The sequence below is a fragment of the Atta cephalotes genome (assembly GCF_000143395.1).
Source record: "Atta cephalotes unplaced genomic scaffold scaffold00006, whole genome shotgun sequence".
NCBI lineage: Eukaryota > Metazoa > Arthropoda > Insecta > Hymenoptera > Formicidae > Atta > Atta cephalotes.
The window spans coordinates 4,771,273-4,789,087 of NW_012130070.1; the positions used below are offsets into that span (position 1 = coordinate 4,771,273).

Consider the following 17,815-nt stretch of genomic DNA (forward strand, 5'->3'; position numbering starts at 1 on the left):
GTACTAAGTACTAAGTACTAAGGTACGTAAGTACGTAAGTACCTAAGGTACTAAAGGTACTAAGACTAAGACAGACAGCAGACAGACAGCAGCAGCAGCAGCAGCAGCAGCAGCAGCAGCAGCAGCAGCAGCAGCAGCAGCAGCAGCAGCAGCAGCAGCAGCAGCAGTAGTAGTAGTAGTAGTAAAACACAGTGACCTTGACCATTTGTTAGACCTAGGATGCACTTCATAGCTATGATCTCAATTAATGCTCTCATAAATAGATTGTTCGGGGCGCAAGAGACCCACACTGTATGCACTATATGCACAGCATATCAAACAGTTCCACTATTCCTGCATTCTTGATATTAAGAAGATATTCATCTAGTATAGAAAGAATTATTATAATATGTAAATGATTTTATTTTAATAACTGTTTCCGTATTTAAAATTATACCGTATAAAATTATACCGTATTTAATTTATATAAAAAGATTAAAGAAAGTGCAAAATATTAAAAAAAGATTAACTTTTATGATGCATTTCACTTGCTATTACGCATTTCTCACGAGTAGTTTAATCTTGTTGTAGGCACTTTAACAGTTAACTTTAACAGTGAATTTTTTATAATCACTTTTTATTAACATAATTATTTTTTATTTGTTGATATAATTTTCTGCGAGATTTGTTATTTCGAGAATTTCGAAAAGACTTGATATTTTTACTGTGGTCGGCAATTAGAAACGTGTTGTACGCGGAACGGTACTCGACGTCAGACTGCCGCGGGTTAAATATGATCCATCAAATGAAATGATGTCTCTGCCTGTTGGGCAAGCACCAAATATGTAATTCCGCTTAATATGGAATAGAAAAACGTGAGCTCATATTCTCAATATAGCAGTTACTCAATGTAATACTGGCATAGCTGATTGTGTGCAACTGTGTATGTTCTTTATGATTTATTACTGATTTGTTATACGTACGTTTCATTTTATTGCACCTGGATTGTTAATTTTACTCGAAATTATCATATTGAACAATTTATAACGATTTATAAGAGAACTCGAGAAGGAATTTAAAATGCATGCATATGTTAAAATTAATGAAAAATATATGAATAATTATGAAATAACAGATTATGAATAATCAAATATTAAGTTCAATTTGTTATTTAAGCATAGATTATTGATAACGTAATATATAAAGTATGTATACATAAAATAATAGAAATGCAAATAATTTATTTCGTGTAATTTTTTAAATCGTAATTATTATTTTTCTGATAGCGTTTATATAAAATTAATATTTTTTTAATTATAACGATATGCACTTATTTTTATGAATTTACATAGAAATATGTTTTTTTTTACAGTTATCCTGTGGCAGTTACACATTTGTTTCGTATCGCGTTGTGGAATCGTGTGGATCATGTGTGGCTACTAATCCAGCAACCAGCAGAATTACAGGCGAAGAAACAATAGATCCCAAACAGCATCTCACTCTGAAACTCAAGAAATTGTTTCAGGATGTAGAAATACAATCCAAGTAAGCATATATACGAAAATTTTTCGCAAGCAGAAACTTTATTTATATTAGAAATGTTTAATCATTACCTTTATAAACTACGGAAAACAGATTATATAATTTTTAATATATATATATATATGAAAAATGCTTTTATTAAAATTTCCAGAGCACATATGAAGGAGAAATTTTTGGCAGATCTACGAAAGGCGCGTGAAACATATTCTGGAGAAGAACTTTCCAGAGCACTGAATAACATGCGCAAACGTTTAGATGATCCAAATGTTCTATCAGGAGAGGTCGTTTTAAATGTTCTCATTTCATTCCGGGAAATACAGGTCAAATAATGATAGATTAATATTACTTTTCGATGAAAATTGTACTGTTATGTAAAAATATACACATTTACATTTATTTTAATATCATTAGGATTATGACGCAATGGTACAATTGGTTGACGATTTGAGAACTATACCAACTCATAAGAATTATATAAATACTCCAGCTATAAGGTATTTATATGCGTTTGCTTTAAATCGACGGAATAAAGAGGGTGATCGAGAAAGAGCACTAAAGGTTATCGAGAAAGCACTGGAAAAAAAGGAAAATCATGTTCCTGATATGTTATGTTTATGTGGAAGAATATATAAAGACAAATTTGTCGAAAGTAGACACACAGATCAGGAGAGTTTAAAAAATGCGATTCACTGGTATAGAAAAGGTTTTGAGGTATAGTATCTGTATCATCATCATTTCTCTTTTATTGGAATTATCTCAATAGTGTATGCATAATGTTTTGTTATTGTTATATTTGTAGGTTCAGCCTAATGAATATGCTGGTATAAATCTTGCTACTTTATTGGTCATAGCCGGAAACGAGTTTTCTAAAAGTGAGGAATTACAACACATAGGAATGGTATTAAATAACTTAATTGGCAAGAAAGGCAGTTTGCCGAGCTTAAAAGATTATTGGGATGTAGCAACATTCTTTGAAATTAGTGTATTAGCGGAAGATTATTCAAAAGCTATACAAGCAGCTGAATGTATGTTTAAATTGAAGCCACCGAATTGGTAAGTATACGAGAAATAAAGTTTAGATATTTATTTCATAAAATTTTTTAATATAATATGTTTAGAATGCAGAGCAAAGTATATATTTCAGAACTTATTTTAATTAATTAATAATTAATTATTTTAATTTTTAGGTATCTGAAATCAACAATTGGCAACATATCACTGATAGATAGGTTCCGTAAAAAAAATGAGGAAGCTGAGATTGCACCGGAGGAACAAATATTTAGTTTCTGGATGGACTACTTTGTCGAAGCTACAAAGCCGGAGGTTGGCGATAGTATACGGTTTCCAGTAAGTTGATAAATGGAATCGTTCTACTGAGGATCCAGTTTCCAATTCGGGAGATTATGGCTTATAGTTATGTGTTACCAATCCAGCTTACTTCTGTACATTTTGGGTCAAAGTAAGAATAATATAAAACTGCTCTTAGTGCAGATTTATGGATTCACTCTTAAAAATCAACTTCCCACTTTAATAATTTTTCCAATAAAAACGCTTAATACATCAGAATATTTTTTTATCAGATTTTAGTGTTGGAACCAACAAAAATTTTAATGCCGAGTTATGTAAACGTGAATCTCGGCGCGGAGGAGAAGTCTATACAAATATGGAATTTATGTCTGGATAATATGAGAAACAATTGCAAACAAGTTCACGATTGGTTGTTTACTGCAAATATGATACGTAGCGTAAGCTTGTATAAAAGGGATGAAAGATGTCTTTTTCTGTACGTTCATCAAAATTCGGATGATTTTCAAATGTATCTACCATCAGTACAATGTAGGCAAAGATTTTACGACTTGATCTTAGAAATGACTAGAGATCAAGAAGGCATGGTTACAGATTTGGATGCTTACATGACTGATGATCGCATGAAGGTTTCTATCCATTTTTAATATCACTTATAGTAGTGTATATGCACGTTTTATATATAATTTTTAATTGTTTGCTGTGTTTTTTCAGTTCGAGTATGAATTGGATGATCAAAACAAGCGCATAATTCTCGGTAAAGGTACATACGGCGTGGTGTATGCAGCGCGTGATTTAAATACGCAAGTCAGGATTGCAGTGAAAGAAATTCGTGAAAGAAATTTGGGTGATGTACAACCTCTTCATGAAGAAATTAAATTACATAGTCAATTGAGGCACAGAAATATTGTTCAATATTTGGGCTCTGTAAGCGAGGATGGATATTTTAAAATCTTTATGGAGCAAGTTCCTGGAGGTAAGAAAGAAGAAAAGTATAACATCAAAAAAATGGCACTTATAAATATTCATAATTGTCACAATTTTAGGAAGTTTATCAGCTTTGCTAAGATCGAAGTGGGGCCCTTTGAAAGAAAACGAATCAACTATTTCATATTATACCAAACAGATGTTGGAGGGTCTTAAATATCTCCATGACCAAAAAATAGTTCATAGAGATATAAAAGGTATATAATTTGTAGAGTAAATAAATTTTATTTGCGCTTATTTGTTCAAGTAGTTTTATCTTTATAATTATTTTCACACAAGTAAATTTAAATATATAATTTAGGTGATAATGTGTTGGTAAATACATACAGTGGAGTAGTAAAAATTTCTGATTTCGGTATGTCCAAACGTTTGGCTGGCTTATGCCCGAGTACAGAAACATTTACTGGAACATTACAGTATATGGCACCAGAAGTTATTGACAAAGGTCAACGTGGTTATGGTGCGCCTGTAAGTTTATGTTTAATTAAATGTTTTGTTTTGAGAATGTTCGTAGGATAAAGACATGTTTGTATCATATATAATAATAATTATTCAAATTTTTCTTTAGGCGGATATTTGGTCTTTAGGTTGCACGATAGTTGAGATGGCCACCGGAAAACCTCCGTTCATTGAGCTAGGTTCCCCACAAGCAGCTGTTTTTAAAGTAAATTGAGAATATTAAATTATTAACATTTTAAACATTGAAAATTATTAACTTATTTAAAGTCTGATGTATATATGTTTGTTTGCACACAGGTGGGATATTATAAAATACATCCTGAGATTCCATCAGAGTTATCTGAAAGAGCAAAAAGTTTTATATTACGTTGTTTTGAGCCGAATCCTGATATAAGAGCAACCGCGGCAGAATTGTTGGAGGATCCATTTCTTAATGAGTATATAAATAAGCATAGTACTGTAGAGTTTTATAATTTTTTTACAATCGTATAGTAAAATGCTTATTTATTATAGGAAAAAGAAAAGTAACAGATTAGTCGCACCACCAGATTTTAGTAGAAGCATATCAGTTCCTGCAGACAGAATGGAACGTTTGGGGAAATGCGATAAAACAAATAATAATCACATTGTCTCTGCCACACCTATGCAGATGTCTCAATCCGATGATAGGTATTATAAAATGTTTTACTTTTATTATAATGTACTATGTGTAAGTATTTTTGTAATTTGTGACATCTCGCCTTTGTTTTATTATGTTGTACTTTTATTTTATTTATATTCTATTTATTTTATTTATATCAAGTAATTTTTGTTGCTAATTTTTTATGTCGCTTGATAATTGTTAGATTGACATTGAAACGTTCGGAAATGCCATTTACGAAACTTGATTATTTTTATATAGTTATTACTAATAACAAATTTAAATTGTGTGCTATATATTGTTATGCTATATATTGTAACGTAAAAATTATGTGAATTTTTACTTTATTTCCAAATTTTTAATATCTACATCATATTTTTTAATGAATATATTAAAAGTAATTTATCGAAATTGCATTCTACATATAAAGAATATGATACAAGAATATAATACTCCTTTATGTGAATGCACGTAGCAAATTGTAATTATAAAATGTTAAATTTAGTGGTGGGTTAACGAAGTCTAGCCCATTGAGGGAACGCAGCCCAGCTCACCTATTATCCCCCATCAGCATGCCTACTGCAACCCTCTCTTTTAACAGGTATGGTTCTAACTTCGTAAATTGTTTATATGCAAGTAAAGTATATAACTAAAAGAATATTTTGTTTTGTTACTTATTCGTAAACATTAATTATATAGCTTTTTTTATATGATCATTTATATGAATATTAAATGTACAAAATGTTTAATCAGTGTCTTCGAACTGCTTATGTCTTATATAATAAACATCCGTAGTTATGAAGTCATCACTTTTTGCACATTACATTAAATGTTTATACGTTCATATAATAATAGTATATAATGTCTCAATATATAACCCAGCTTTGTGTAAGTTGTATTAATTTCAAATTTCCTTTATCTTTTATGTAAGCAATAATATTAGATATAACATTATTATTAGATACTTTAAAATATTATTCGAAATAAAATAATATAACATTTTTCGTTTTGGGGTCTGGATTTATCTTCTTAAGTATATACTATTGACATAAACACATATTAACATATAAGCTTTGCTAAGTGAATACTATAGTTTATGTGAATACAATTTAGTAGAACACAATTTAAATAAAGCAGCTTTTTAACATTTGACTCCTATAATCATAGCTTTTTCTACCTTTAAACAATAATAAATATATACCCTCAAAATAGATGAATCATTCGAATTATTTATATAAATTTTGTTGTATATATCATATTAAATATATAGAGATTGTGTATCTCTTTCTCTCTTTTGATATATTTTTTGTAATAATATTTCTGTATTATTTTCTTCTATATTATATGATGTAAAACTAATCGAATTTTTATTTTGTATAAATTATTAGATAATTAAATAATATCAGAATATTAAAATATTTAAAATATAAAATTATCACTTTTAGTTATATGCAAAATGCGTTAATAATCCTTTGACACACAATATTAATAAAATTTTATCATTTTGTAGACAGTTTAAATGTTAATATAGATAGACAGATTTATAATATAAAACAATTAATATTATTTGTTTATATCTTACTAGTACAATAGGGAATACTCCATCGATAGAAACTAGTGAAACTGACACAGCTGGTGTCTCAATAACTAGAAGAAGTTCGTCTGGTGGCTTGTTATCACCAGAAGTTGAATTAGGAGGTAAATTTAATCTATCACTTCGTAGGATTGATACTTCATAGAATTTATTAGTATCGGAAATTATTTTTAAAAAGATATCAAAAAGAATTTATTCAGATCACAATATAAATAAATATTGTAATCGTGGACAGATGGATAGATGAAGAATTGCGAATTGTCCATTTGTTCAGGATTTATTATGATATGATATTATCATTTATATTTATGGAGAATTGGGATAAAACAGGACAACCAGGACAAAAATCTGGAGAAGAACAAGAGGGTTTTTATCTATTAAAGAAGGATAGTCAAAGACGTATGACATTAACAAGGGTTCTCAACCAGGATGAAGCAAAAATTTGCGAGGTGTGGATGAGAGGTATACATCAAGCGGAAGGACAAACTGTGTTGCAAATGGTATTTATATACTGAAGTATCATGTTGTGTTGCAAATAATTGCCGGTATATACTTAATTATTTATTTTAGAGTCACTTAGTGTTGCTCATGCGTGGTTTGAGGGATTATATAGCAGAGCAAAATCAGGAAGTAATAGTAACCGCTATTCGAACGTTGAAAGAGGAATTGGATTTCGATTCGACCGCTATTAATCATCTACATTTGGCTATTTATTTATTTCAAACAGCAGCAAATGAGGTTCTCAGAATGCACAGTATAAAGCCACATTGGATGTTTGCTTTAGACAATTTAGTAAGAAATGCTGTTCAAGCTGCTATTACAGTTTTATCTCCCGGTAAGTATTATTTTCCTTAATAAAAATGAGAATAAATTGTCACATATTTGACAGACGTCATTGAGAACACTCACTCCTGTGAGTAAAAGAAAAAATGTTTCACTTAATTGGCCAAATTTTCATTTTGGCCATTATTTAGAATATGAACCAGATGTGTAACATATGTATGTATCTTAAGTGTAATACACATGAAGAGATTGAGTATATTATCATGTCAACTCTAAAAATATCTCGAGGGAAAGTCATCACTAATAATATGGAATCTTTTATGAACGTCGCGTTCAGTAAGAAGATTATCGCATTTTATTCGAGTTCATACATATCTGATTTAAACAGTTTTTATTGAAAATCAAAAAATTAGATATATCAGAAATGTAATAAAAAAATAGTATATAAGTCATTACATGGAATACGTTTTGTGTTACAATTTGTATACTTAGAATTGGGTGCCAACTTACTTGGACAAGAACGAGTACAACCTGGTGGTCAAGGTCCTGAGGAAGGATCAACATCTGGGGTATCAACGGTAAATTCTGTGAAATCTCAAAAAACCGCTGACTCTGTTGATAATAAGTATTGGAAAGAATATAGAGATCAAATGGGAGCATTAAAAATGGAAAATATGAAGCTACTTCAGGAATTGATAGAAAGTCAAAAATCATATCAAACGTTATTGCAACAAGCTCTCGAAGAGCAGAGAGTCCAAGTTAATACACTGACACATCTGTGTGAAAATATTAATAGAAGATCAATAAGACAGGAATCAGGGTACGAAAAATTATCATTTTATTTTTATATTCCTGCATAATTATTTATTTATTACTCTAATTAAAATTATTATTTTAGTTATTGTTGCAAAATTATTATTTTATTGTTGTAAAATTATTACTTTATTTATTGCTGCCTTTTACGTGTTGCAATGTATAAAAAAATTTAATTAACATTGAGTGCATTCATTACATGACTGCTCAGTATCTGTTCTCTGAGCTCTTGTATCTGTTTGGCCTATATTTTTAGATCTTATCAGAATGTGCCAATTAGATGCAAGAGCTCACTGAGCGGTTGTAGTACTGAATACACCCTTTATATAAAAGTATTTTTTAAATAATTATAGTTACAATTCTTGCATTTTTGGAAATATATCTCAACAATCCTTAATATCTACTATCGATACGCACAGTACGGTTTCACATCCGGATACAGCCCTTGTCGATTGGTTACAGAATCTTCAAATAGATGAAACATCAATCGATAGGGTAAGTATTCCACGGATATTTGAAATGAGAATGAGAATAAAAATAAATTACATGTTATTTATTTTACATGTAATTTATGAACTATTTTTTAATATTCTTAGATTCTATATGAGGAATATACACTGGAGGATATTTTGCGACATGTTACACGGGAAGATCTCCGTAGACTAAACTTAAGGTAAAAATGCTTTCTTTTATTTAATAATAATAGCATATGTGTGTAGAGATAAACTTATCTCTATACATCTTATACATCTTATATATAATTTTAGGGGAGGAATTGAACTCAGGATATGGCAAGCCATATTGAGAAATCGGGAGAATAATGGAAATTAAAGTATAAAAATTACAATACAATTATATATTTTACTATTATTTTTAGTGATAAAGTGTCACTAATACCTGGAATTTAAAGCAGAGTAAATAATACTTGTTTAGGCTGCCATAAGATAAAAGTGTAATGATTTAAATTTCAGTCGTGTATATGCTATATTATTAGACATTTATTAGACATCAATTCCCATAAAGAAAGAGAAAGTTTTTCTCTATGAGACAATGTTATAATGATATTACTGGTTTATTTCATAGTTCCTAATATAAATTGCTGTTACTCTTTACAGAGCAATTGTATAACAAATCCATGTACAATATAATGATTTATGTTAACAAGATGAATTTTGTCTTAGCGTTTTTATCACAGATTTTAATTACTTTGCCAAAGTTGATATTAGAATTTGAGAAACCAGTATTTGTGCATGGAATGTATTCTTATACATTACATTTGCTTATTATAGAGAATTCTGTAGCTTTGATTTTTAAATTCGACATTTGAAAATCAGGTCAAATTAAAAAAAATCGATTTTTACATTAAAGTAGTTATATCTAAAAAAATAAAATAGTAACGAAAAAGAGATTATGAATATGAATTATCAGTAATATATTTGATATTATATTTTATTCTAAAATTTAATGATGTCTTCTTATTATAACAGAAATAATAGATGCTTTCAATGGCTGATAATAAAACTGATACAATTAATATCCTATTTTTATAAGGTAGATAGATATATTCATTATTGAATAAATAAATCTAGAAGATTTCTGTCATTAGAAAATCTTGATTGGAAATGGTTTGTACTTTTAAAAAAATAATAATTTTATGTAATAATTATTATTATAAATGTAATAAGCAGTTACATAGTTTATCTAATGAATCTTCCCAATGTTTTCACGAATAGGGACACAATTATTTACGGTGCCTTATAGTGCCTAAAAATCGTTCCAGTACAAGAAAAGATATTTATTAATAGAATAAATATGTATCTACATGTAATGTTCATATCATTCATGGAATAATATGAAATATTCGCTGTTGAAATCTCAGGTTCTCAAAAAGGAAATTTTTATTTGTACGAAATATATCAAAATATCAATTGAATATTTTTGTGTCGGTATTCGTCATGTAAATAGGCTTTTCGTAATTTTTACAAGAGTTTTACATTGATTCGTGAATTCAATTAATTTCAGATTTTGTTCAAGTTGATGTTCAAGTTTTGTAGATATGGATTTTTATATGATAGAAAAATTTAAATTTTTCTTTTCCATGCAATATTGTAAAAAGAGAAAATCGCTTGTGCTTTGTGCGATGCACAATATATTTTGTACAGTTAGATTTTTTAACATAATAGTCGAGTTACACAGGTATCTAATTTTAATAAATTCTCGAGAGAGATCGTTTTCTCGAAAATCCAATGCCTATTGTTTGAATTGTTTGAAAGTTATACTGTATAAGCTGGATTCAGCTTAATTATATACATATTGATGTTGCAATACATGATCTAATGACTGACCAAATTAATATTAATGCATTATTTTTGTGTAATATACTAATATATTAAAAATTGTAGAGCGATATTTTCTAATTTTAACTTTCATATTGATGCTTGTTTTCAAATATTCTGATTAAAATAGTTTTTCGCTCAATTATGTGAGCATTATTGAAATATAGTAAATGTTGCAATCAAGAGAAATAAATTTTGAAACAAGCATTACAATACTATATATTGTTAATTATATATATCATTTTCACTCACAAAATAGAATTAATTATAATTATTGCTCGCATGTGCGATCATTTGTAATAAAGGAATAAACATATATATTTAGATTATTTTATTATACCTTTAAATAAATATTCTTATAATTTCTTTGAATTGTGAAACATATTCAGCTTAGAAAATATTAATTTTCGGCAATGAAAAAAACGACTAAAACTTAAGTTATGAAGTATAATAAAATATACTATTAGATTTTCAAGTTCTCTCTTCTTTCCAGCTGTAAAGGGTCAGAATATCTTGATATCAGATTGTAAGTAAATCAAATAATTCAGTTCTTGTCAGAGGGGTATCGCTTTTTACTCAGTTTGTCAGCCAAGGTTTCTTTATTATGTCGATCGATATCTTAAGAAGTCAATTTTTATAGTCAGAGATAGCGTTTATCGTCACCTTTAACCTTTCACGTTAAACTGAAAAAATAATACTATTTTATCACTATTTTTAAATCGAATTATTTTTTATTTTGGCATTCGTAAGTTGGGAGATTAATGTTGAAAAGATTTTGAAGTCGAAAATACCTTTTATAAAAAATGACTTTTTTATACACAGAGATTAACATGTCTTGTGTAATAAAATAGATAGAAAAAGATATTTTTCGCAATAAATTTCTTAAAAATAACTGTTTACAAGATGCTAGCATCAATAATTTTAAATCATCAATTTGATAATATAAAATTTGTAATATATAACATTTGTAATTTTGACATAAAATTACATTTCAAAATTAAAATTAGCATATGGTTGAAAAGCACAGAGATGAAACATACAAATTAAATGTATAATTACGTAACTCAAAAAAATTATTATTAAGCACAAGATTTCGCTAGATTATTGAAAATCAACATTTATTTACTCTATGTGTTATACATATTTATTCAAGTATAAAACTAGTACATTTTTACATTTTTATATAAAAAAGATAGTTTATGTTACTTCATCGAAATATATTCTTCCATAATTAATTTTGATTTATCTAATTTTCGTTTAAATTTTTTACTTTATCATTTAATTATCTTGGAAAGAAGATAAATTCATATAATTACAGAGTTCTTTAAGTGCATAAATAAAATGATATAATTATAATACGCACATATTAAATATAAAAATGAAATGTTAACAATAGGATATCGTATCAGCGCTATTTTACAGCAAGCGAATTAATGATCATTCGTCTACAAAAGAATATAGCTCGAACGTTTTATTCCAAAAAGAAGGAAACGATGAGCAGCTGTAGTCGACATTGCGAAAGTTTTCAATTTACTAGCATCCAACGATCGTTAAAACGCTGGTCAAAACCCTGGTCGTGTGAGACAAAAAATCTCTATCGGCGGAGGTGTACGCATACAAAGACGTCACCGCGTCTCCACGTAAAAAATACCATTGCCTCGCCTTTGTTGTGTTTGCACTTCACGTGCGTGCAATCTACGGTCATGGCTACGTATGAAATATTCAAAGTGGCTCTAATGTTAACTGGTGACCACTCTTTGGTCTGCCACCTTTGTGTCGCTCACAAGGGGTGCATCTGCATGCAGATCGATTTTGCATCTAGGGAAACTGGCTTATCCGCTCTCTGGATAGAGAAAGAAAGATAATACCGTACGCACGCCCCATTCGTTTGGTATTCTAAAAAGCGAGCGTCTCTTCTCCTTGTCATTCAAAATTTCGCAAAAGCGATGACAAACGGAGAACGAAGATAGATTTTCATAGACGTTCAATCAGTTGAAAAGCGATTTTTTGCGACATGCTAAAATTATATTGTAATTATAATTTTATAATTATAATATATGGATTATAATGGATATTATTATAATTATAATACTACGATATTATATGAATTGTAGTTATGTATTGGATTGTCCGGAAAGTTCATACCGATGATTGAAGAAAAATTGAAACGCAGAAAATTTAAATTTTAGTATACATTTATTAAATTATATAGGTTAGTCGGCACGAACTTTCCGGACAACCCAATATATCTTTGGGATTTAATTATTGAATTGTCTTCCCTGGTGAAAATTTTTCTCAGAATTTTTTATATAATTTTTTAAAATTTCTATATAATTTTTCAGAACTTCCCTATAATTTTATAACTTTCTCACATTTTTTTATACGAATTGGAACATTTCTCAGAAAAATCTATATCTTTTCTCAGAATTTTTCATATATGTTAATTATGAAATATCGTAAGATTTTTAAAATTTTTTGTAAGTATAATTTCTGATGAAAAAATCCAAAAAATTTAAAGATATTTTTTAAAAATTATGGGATGAAAAATTTCAGAATATTTCAGAATTCACTTGTATCAGAAGTTCTGAGAGAAGATGTAAACTTTCCGAATATTTCTGAGTATTTCTGAAAAATGTTCCAATTCGTATAAAAATTATGAGAAAAATTTTCACCAGGGTTTAATTTCAAGGATACATTTTTTCATTTAACCATCTCTTATGTTTTTCATTTAACCATCTCTTATGTTTTTTAATGATCTCATATTCCGATTGTATTGAGTCATTAAGAAGATCAAGTTACTTTTTTATAAATACATACAAAATGTCTTTATGATGAATCGCGTTTCAAAATATCTCAGCGATTTGATTCAAAATTATATTTTCTGGATATACAATATTAGCATCTTAAACCGTTGACGTAATTTTATGCGAGCTACAGAATATGGATGATATCATCATCGTATTTTGTCAGCACACTAAAGATCGATCCTCGATTTTTTATGCGAGTATACAAATATATCTCGTAAATTACAACTGCGTATGGAATCGATTCTTTCGTTTGACTTCTTATGCTCATCCGGTATAATTCGACCGGAGGCGAGTCATCGAGATAATTAAATGACCCTGCGAAAGGATCTGGCGAAATGCGATTATGTAAATGTTATCGAAGCAACCTCTCAACGTTTGCACAATCGGCTCTGATAATATTCATTCTTTTTTCTTGTTTAGAATTAATGTGAAGTTGTTTCGTCACCTCCGTTATCAATTCTCTAAAATCTATTGAATAAAATCATCCTATTAACTGGACGCGGGGAGATCAGAATGTAAAAAGAACTGTTATTTTTCTTTTATCGGCCCGCTGTGTGAGTGACGCATTTTTTATCGCTGAATATTTTCTTGCGTTATCTATCGAGCTCCAGCCGGCGGTTGTTATTACAGCAGCTTCTAACGTTGCCCCATCGTCATTAGGAATTCCATAACAGGCGGTTGTGGTGAAAAGGGCATTATGGAAAAACGTATTGATGATCGATCCTATCTTCATTCGTATGAGGCGTAGCGATAAATTGTTATTTAACTAAAGGCAAACTCAGAAAAATTATATTTATTAAGAATAAAATTGTAATAAAAACAAAAATCCGCGGAAATACATGGAATTTTTTAAAACATTTAGTAGTTGACCTGAAAATATGATAGTTATGGTACAATACAATATTTTAAAGACTTTTATCATAAATTTCAGTAAAATTGATGAAACTTATTTTATACCTTATTGTAATTTTATTAATGAATGAGAGAGATTTACATTAAAATTCTTCGAAATATAATGTTGTCCCATGATTATCATATTTTCAGGGTAAATTCTAAAAACAAATTCTCTCCGTGTATTTTTCTACTCAACATTGACGTTGCGTACATTGATTTTGCGATACTTATTTCGCTAAGGAGAAGATATATTTGTTTTCTTCAAGAAAACATCGTGTCTCGTTATATCTTCTTTTCTCTAAAATTATTAAATCTCCTGCTGTGTGGAGTTTAATTGAAATGCTTAAGGGAAAGTTTTCCGTTGTAACGAGATAATCGGATGGTCGAGTATGGGGATGGCGAACTGGAGCACCCTTTTCCGGGCGGGAGACGGGGATGGTGCAAAATGTACAATGTTTCACGGTTAAATGGTTCGATTGTGCTTTCGGGAAAGGGACGCAATGTTCGCCTCGGTGAATTATTAAATCCACCCCATTGATTTATATTTTCTTACTTTCCGTCTTCTCGTTCGATCTTACGAGGCGGAGATCTGCGGGAAAGATCTGATTGCGAGACACCCTTTGATTTGATTACTTGCTCCGCGGAGTATGACTGAAATCTTGCGCTCTCTTTCTCGATGCGGATTTATGTATTTAGCTTTGCCTGCAAAATTGAATATAAAGCCGCCGCGATGGCATGATTCCCGACTGTGCACTTTTAAAAGCACACACATGCAATCATAAGATACCATTTTATACATCACGTCGAACTTAATATTATATTTTGTAATATATACATATATTGTTGCGAAATAATGTTCGCACAATACAATGATTGAATAAATAAAACGGTAAAATATATAATAAAAAAAAAGGTTTTATTTATGTTTATATTATTGTTAAAGCGATCTAAATGTTTGCCTGATCGAAAGAAACTAAAGTATTTTTGATGAAACAAAAAAGGGTTGCTTTCCGATGGAGTTGAGAAACCCAGTCTTTCATCATTCTCTCTCTTCCTCTTCCCTTTTTCCTGTATTTTCCTTCATATCTTACTCTCTTTTTTTTTTGTTTCTCTTTGTTTTATGTTCTCAGTATTTGTCCTTTCATCTTATCTTTTCCTCCTCCTTCCCTGTATTGTCTCTTTACCTTTTAATTAACTAATTGTGCCTATGTAGTAGGCTAAAGAGGGTGTCTAACTCTGGAGATTTTCACAAGCGATCGAATAATCTATCTTTCCGTGGTAGGTTGAATAAGATTATCGACTCAGTTCTGGCAATGAGATTGCTAAAAGATCTCGTCTGCTAAATCCTTTGAGTTCGATAGATTATTTAATGCAATTAATCTATTTATGAGCAGATCTTGAAGGTTATAAAATACTCCTCAGATTATAATATAAATTATAAAAATTAATATTTTATATTATAAATACTTATAATATACATTATAAAAATAATAAATTGCAATAAATTATTGTAAATATTGTCTATTGCAAAAAAATAATTATCATATCTATGTTTAGAAAATAATGCCTATAAAAATCTATTTGAAATTTAGGAAACATATTTATTATTTTCCGTAATATTGTAGCTATTTTTGTTACATATTTTAAAGTTTGGAGGAAAAGTTACGATTGCTTGCGCCACTGTCTTAGATAAACTCCAAACTTTAAATCCCGTTTCCTCGAAACGATATTTTTCTACCGAAGTGCGGCTAAGATAAATCACCAACGGAAACTCGGAAAAGATTACCATTTGGACAAAATAATGAAAACTCCATTTTCTATTGTTCCTAAATCGCACATATTAATGAGAAAAATAATAAAGTAAGATTATTTTCTTTGTAAATAAAAACGTGATTATATAAATATAATATAATTTCTGTTTTTTGTTGTCGCAATTTTCTAAAATTTCTGTTGCAATTACGCCTTTAAAAATGTATTTGTAATAATAAATCCAGATTATATTTAAGATTGCTTAAAAATGTAAATTATTCTTTTCAGAATTTACGCCAGAAGCTTTTAACGTGACGAGACGGCGAGTCAAAAACTTATAAACGTCCCCAAAGGATTAATGCCGAGAACAATGAAGACTGACTCTCTGTCTCCCCGCTTTCATAAAGTGACACCTCGTCCTTCCGAACTAATTACTTTCGGCTTAAAATCCTTAATTTGTTGCTGAAAGGCCGTTGTCAGAAAAGACCATCTCTCCACGATGAAGTCTTTCTTTGTCCACTGTGCGCAGTAAATGTTGCTCAAGACGATAATTGGTTTCCGGATCCATTAGGAACCGCAAGCAAAAAAAGCATAGGTATAAAAGAATTAGAGGGTTTAAAAATCTAGATAGTAAATAGTATATTACGCTGTAGTATTTCATCAAGACAAAATTTCTCGTCTTAAAGAGCATTTCTTGTCTTATCTTGATTTTCAAGATAAAAAATTTTGTTTTTCTTGTCTTGATCATTTCTTGATATTGTATTTCTTATCTTGGATTCAAGAATCTTGAATTTTTTGAAATTTCTTGGTTTTTTTTTTTCAAGCAGAGTCCTTGTAGCTCTTTGACTTCGTCACGTCGTAAGAGATAATAAGAAAAACATAGGTACAAATTGAATGTCTAGTCATAATATAGTATTAATATAGTAGTTTACTATATTTAAATTCATGGTTTAAAAGTGTGCCTATAATGTCTATTATGCACAAATCTATTAATAAAGATTTAAAATATTTCTCAAATTATCATTTTTAATATTATGAGGTTACTGCTAAATGTAACTTTATTTCAGATTATTAAATTCCTAAGATTATTAGATATAATAATAATTATTATTACTATATTTTAATCATTCCTGATACTATTAATCCATTTAATTGATGACTATTAGTAGAAGTACGCAAATGTTTATACATGTTAATATACTTTTGTAAGTAATCTCGCAATATTAATTTTATATATATTCCTTTACATAAATGTAAAGGTTAATATCTGGTACAACAAGAATGTATGTCGATGAATATAATTTAATTTGGTTAGATTAGGGACTTCACTTTTTCAATAATCAATTTACATTCTGTTCATATGCTATTTTGCTATTTAGTGAAAATGTATGAATATACATTTCTATATTATATAATCTATTATAAATAAATACAATTGAAACCTAACTTATTCAAAACTTTTCAAATAAAAAATAAAATAATAAAATATTAAAATAATAAAGTATTAAATAAAAACTGTCACAGAAATTCAAGAAATTTCAAGAAATTTCTTGATTTATTGTCAAGAAATCTTGACTTTGATAACAATTTCTTGTTTTGTCATGAAATCAATTTCTAATTTCTTGTTTTGATCTGGTTTTGATTCAAGACAAAACCAAGATATGATTTCTTGAATTTCTTAATGAAACTATTACGCTGTATGTTTTGTTGAAGTATTTAAAAATTTAATCAGACATGAGAGAGAAAGAGAGAGAGAGAGAGAGAGAGAGAGAGAGAGAGAGAGAGAGAGAGAGAGAGAAGAAGAAGAAGAAGAGTAGTAGTAAGTAAAGTTAATTAAGTTAGTTAAGTTAGGTTAACGTTGTTAGGTATAATTATAGTAGTAAGTAATTAATAATTAAGTAGTAAGTAGAGTACTACGTAACGTAGT

The 17,815-nt window shown here is 29.1% G+C and overlaps 1 protein-coding gene across 1 annotated transcript in view; it reads left to right on the forward strand.

Moving 5' to 3' along the window:
- LOC105626733 (mitogen-activated protein kinase kinase kinase 15) overlaps positions 1-8,933 on the forward strand; it is a 10,604-nt gene extending 1,671 nt beyond the window's left edge. The window contains exons 4-23 of the mRNA XM_012208027.1: positions 1,352-1,524; positions 1,673-1,841; positions 1,933-2,232; positions 2,321-2,574; positions 2,709-2,868; positions 3,102-3,455; positions 3,541-3,802; positions 3,873-4,010; positions 4,115-4,281; positions 4,382-4,477; positions 4,570-4,709; positions 4,786-4,941; positions 5,418-5,513; positions 6,498-6,610; positions 6,837-7,006; positions 7,077-7,341; positions 7,782-8,109; positions 8,456-8,597; positions 8,699-8,775; positions 8,870-8,933. Of these exons, the coding sequence (XP_012063417.1) occupies positions 1,352-1,524; positions 1,673-1,841; positions 1,933-2,232; positions 2,321-2,574; positions 2,709-2,868; positions 3,102-3,455; positions 3,541-3,802; positions 3,873-4,010; positions 4,115-4,281; positions 4,382-4,477; positions 4,570-4,709; positions 4,786-4,941; positions 5,418-5,513; positions 6,498-6,610; positions 6,837-7,006; positions 7,077-7,341; positions 7,782-8,109; positions 8,456-8,597; positions 8,699-8,775; positions 8,870-8,933 (3,624 nt within the window). The remainder of the gene's footprint in view (positions 1-1,351; positions 1,525-1,672; positions 1,842-1,932; positions 2,233-2,320; positions 2,575-2,708; positions 2,869-3,101; positions 3,456-3,540; positions 3,803-3,872; positions 4,011-4,114; positions 4,282-4,381; positions 4,478-4,569; positions 4,710-4,785; positions 4,942-5,417; positions 5,514-6,497; positions 6,611-6,836; positions 7,007-7,076; positions 7,342-7,781; positions 8,110-8,455; positions 8,598-8,698; positions 8,776-8,869) is intronic.
- The last annotated feature ends 8,882 nt before the right edge of the window (positions 8,934-17,815 follow it).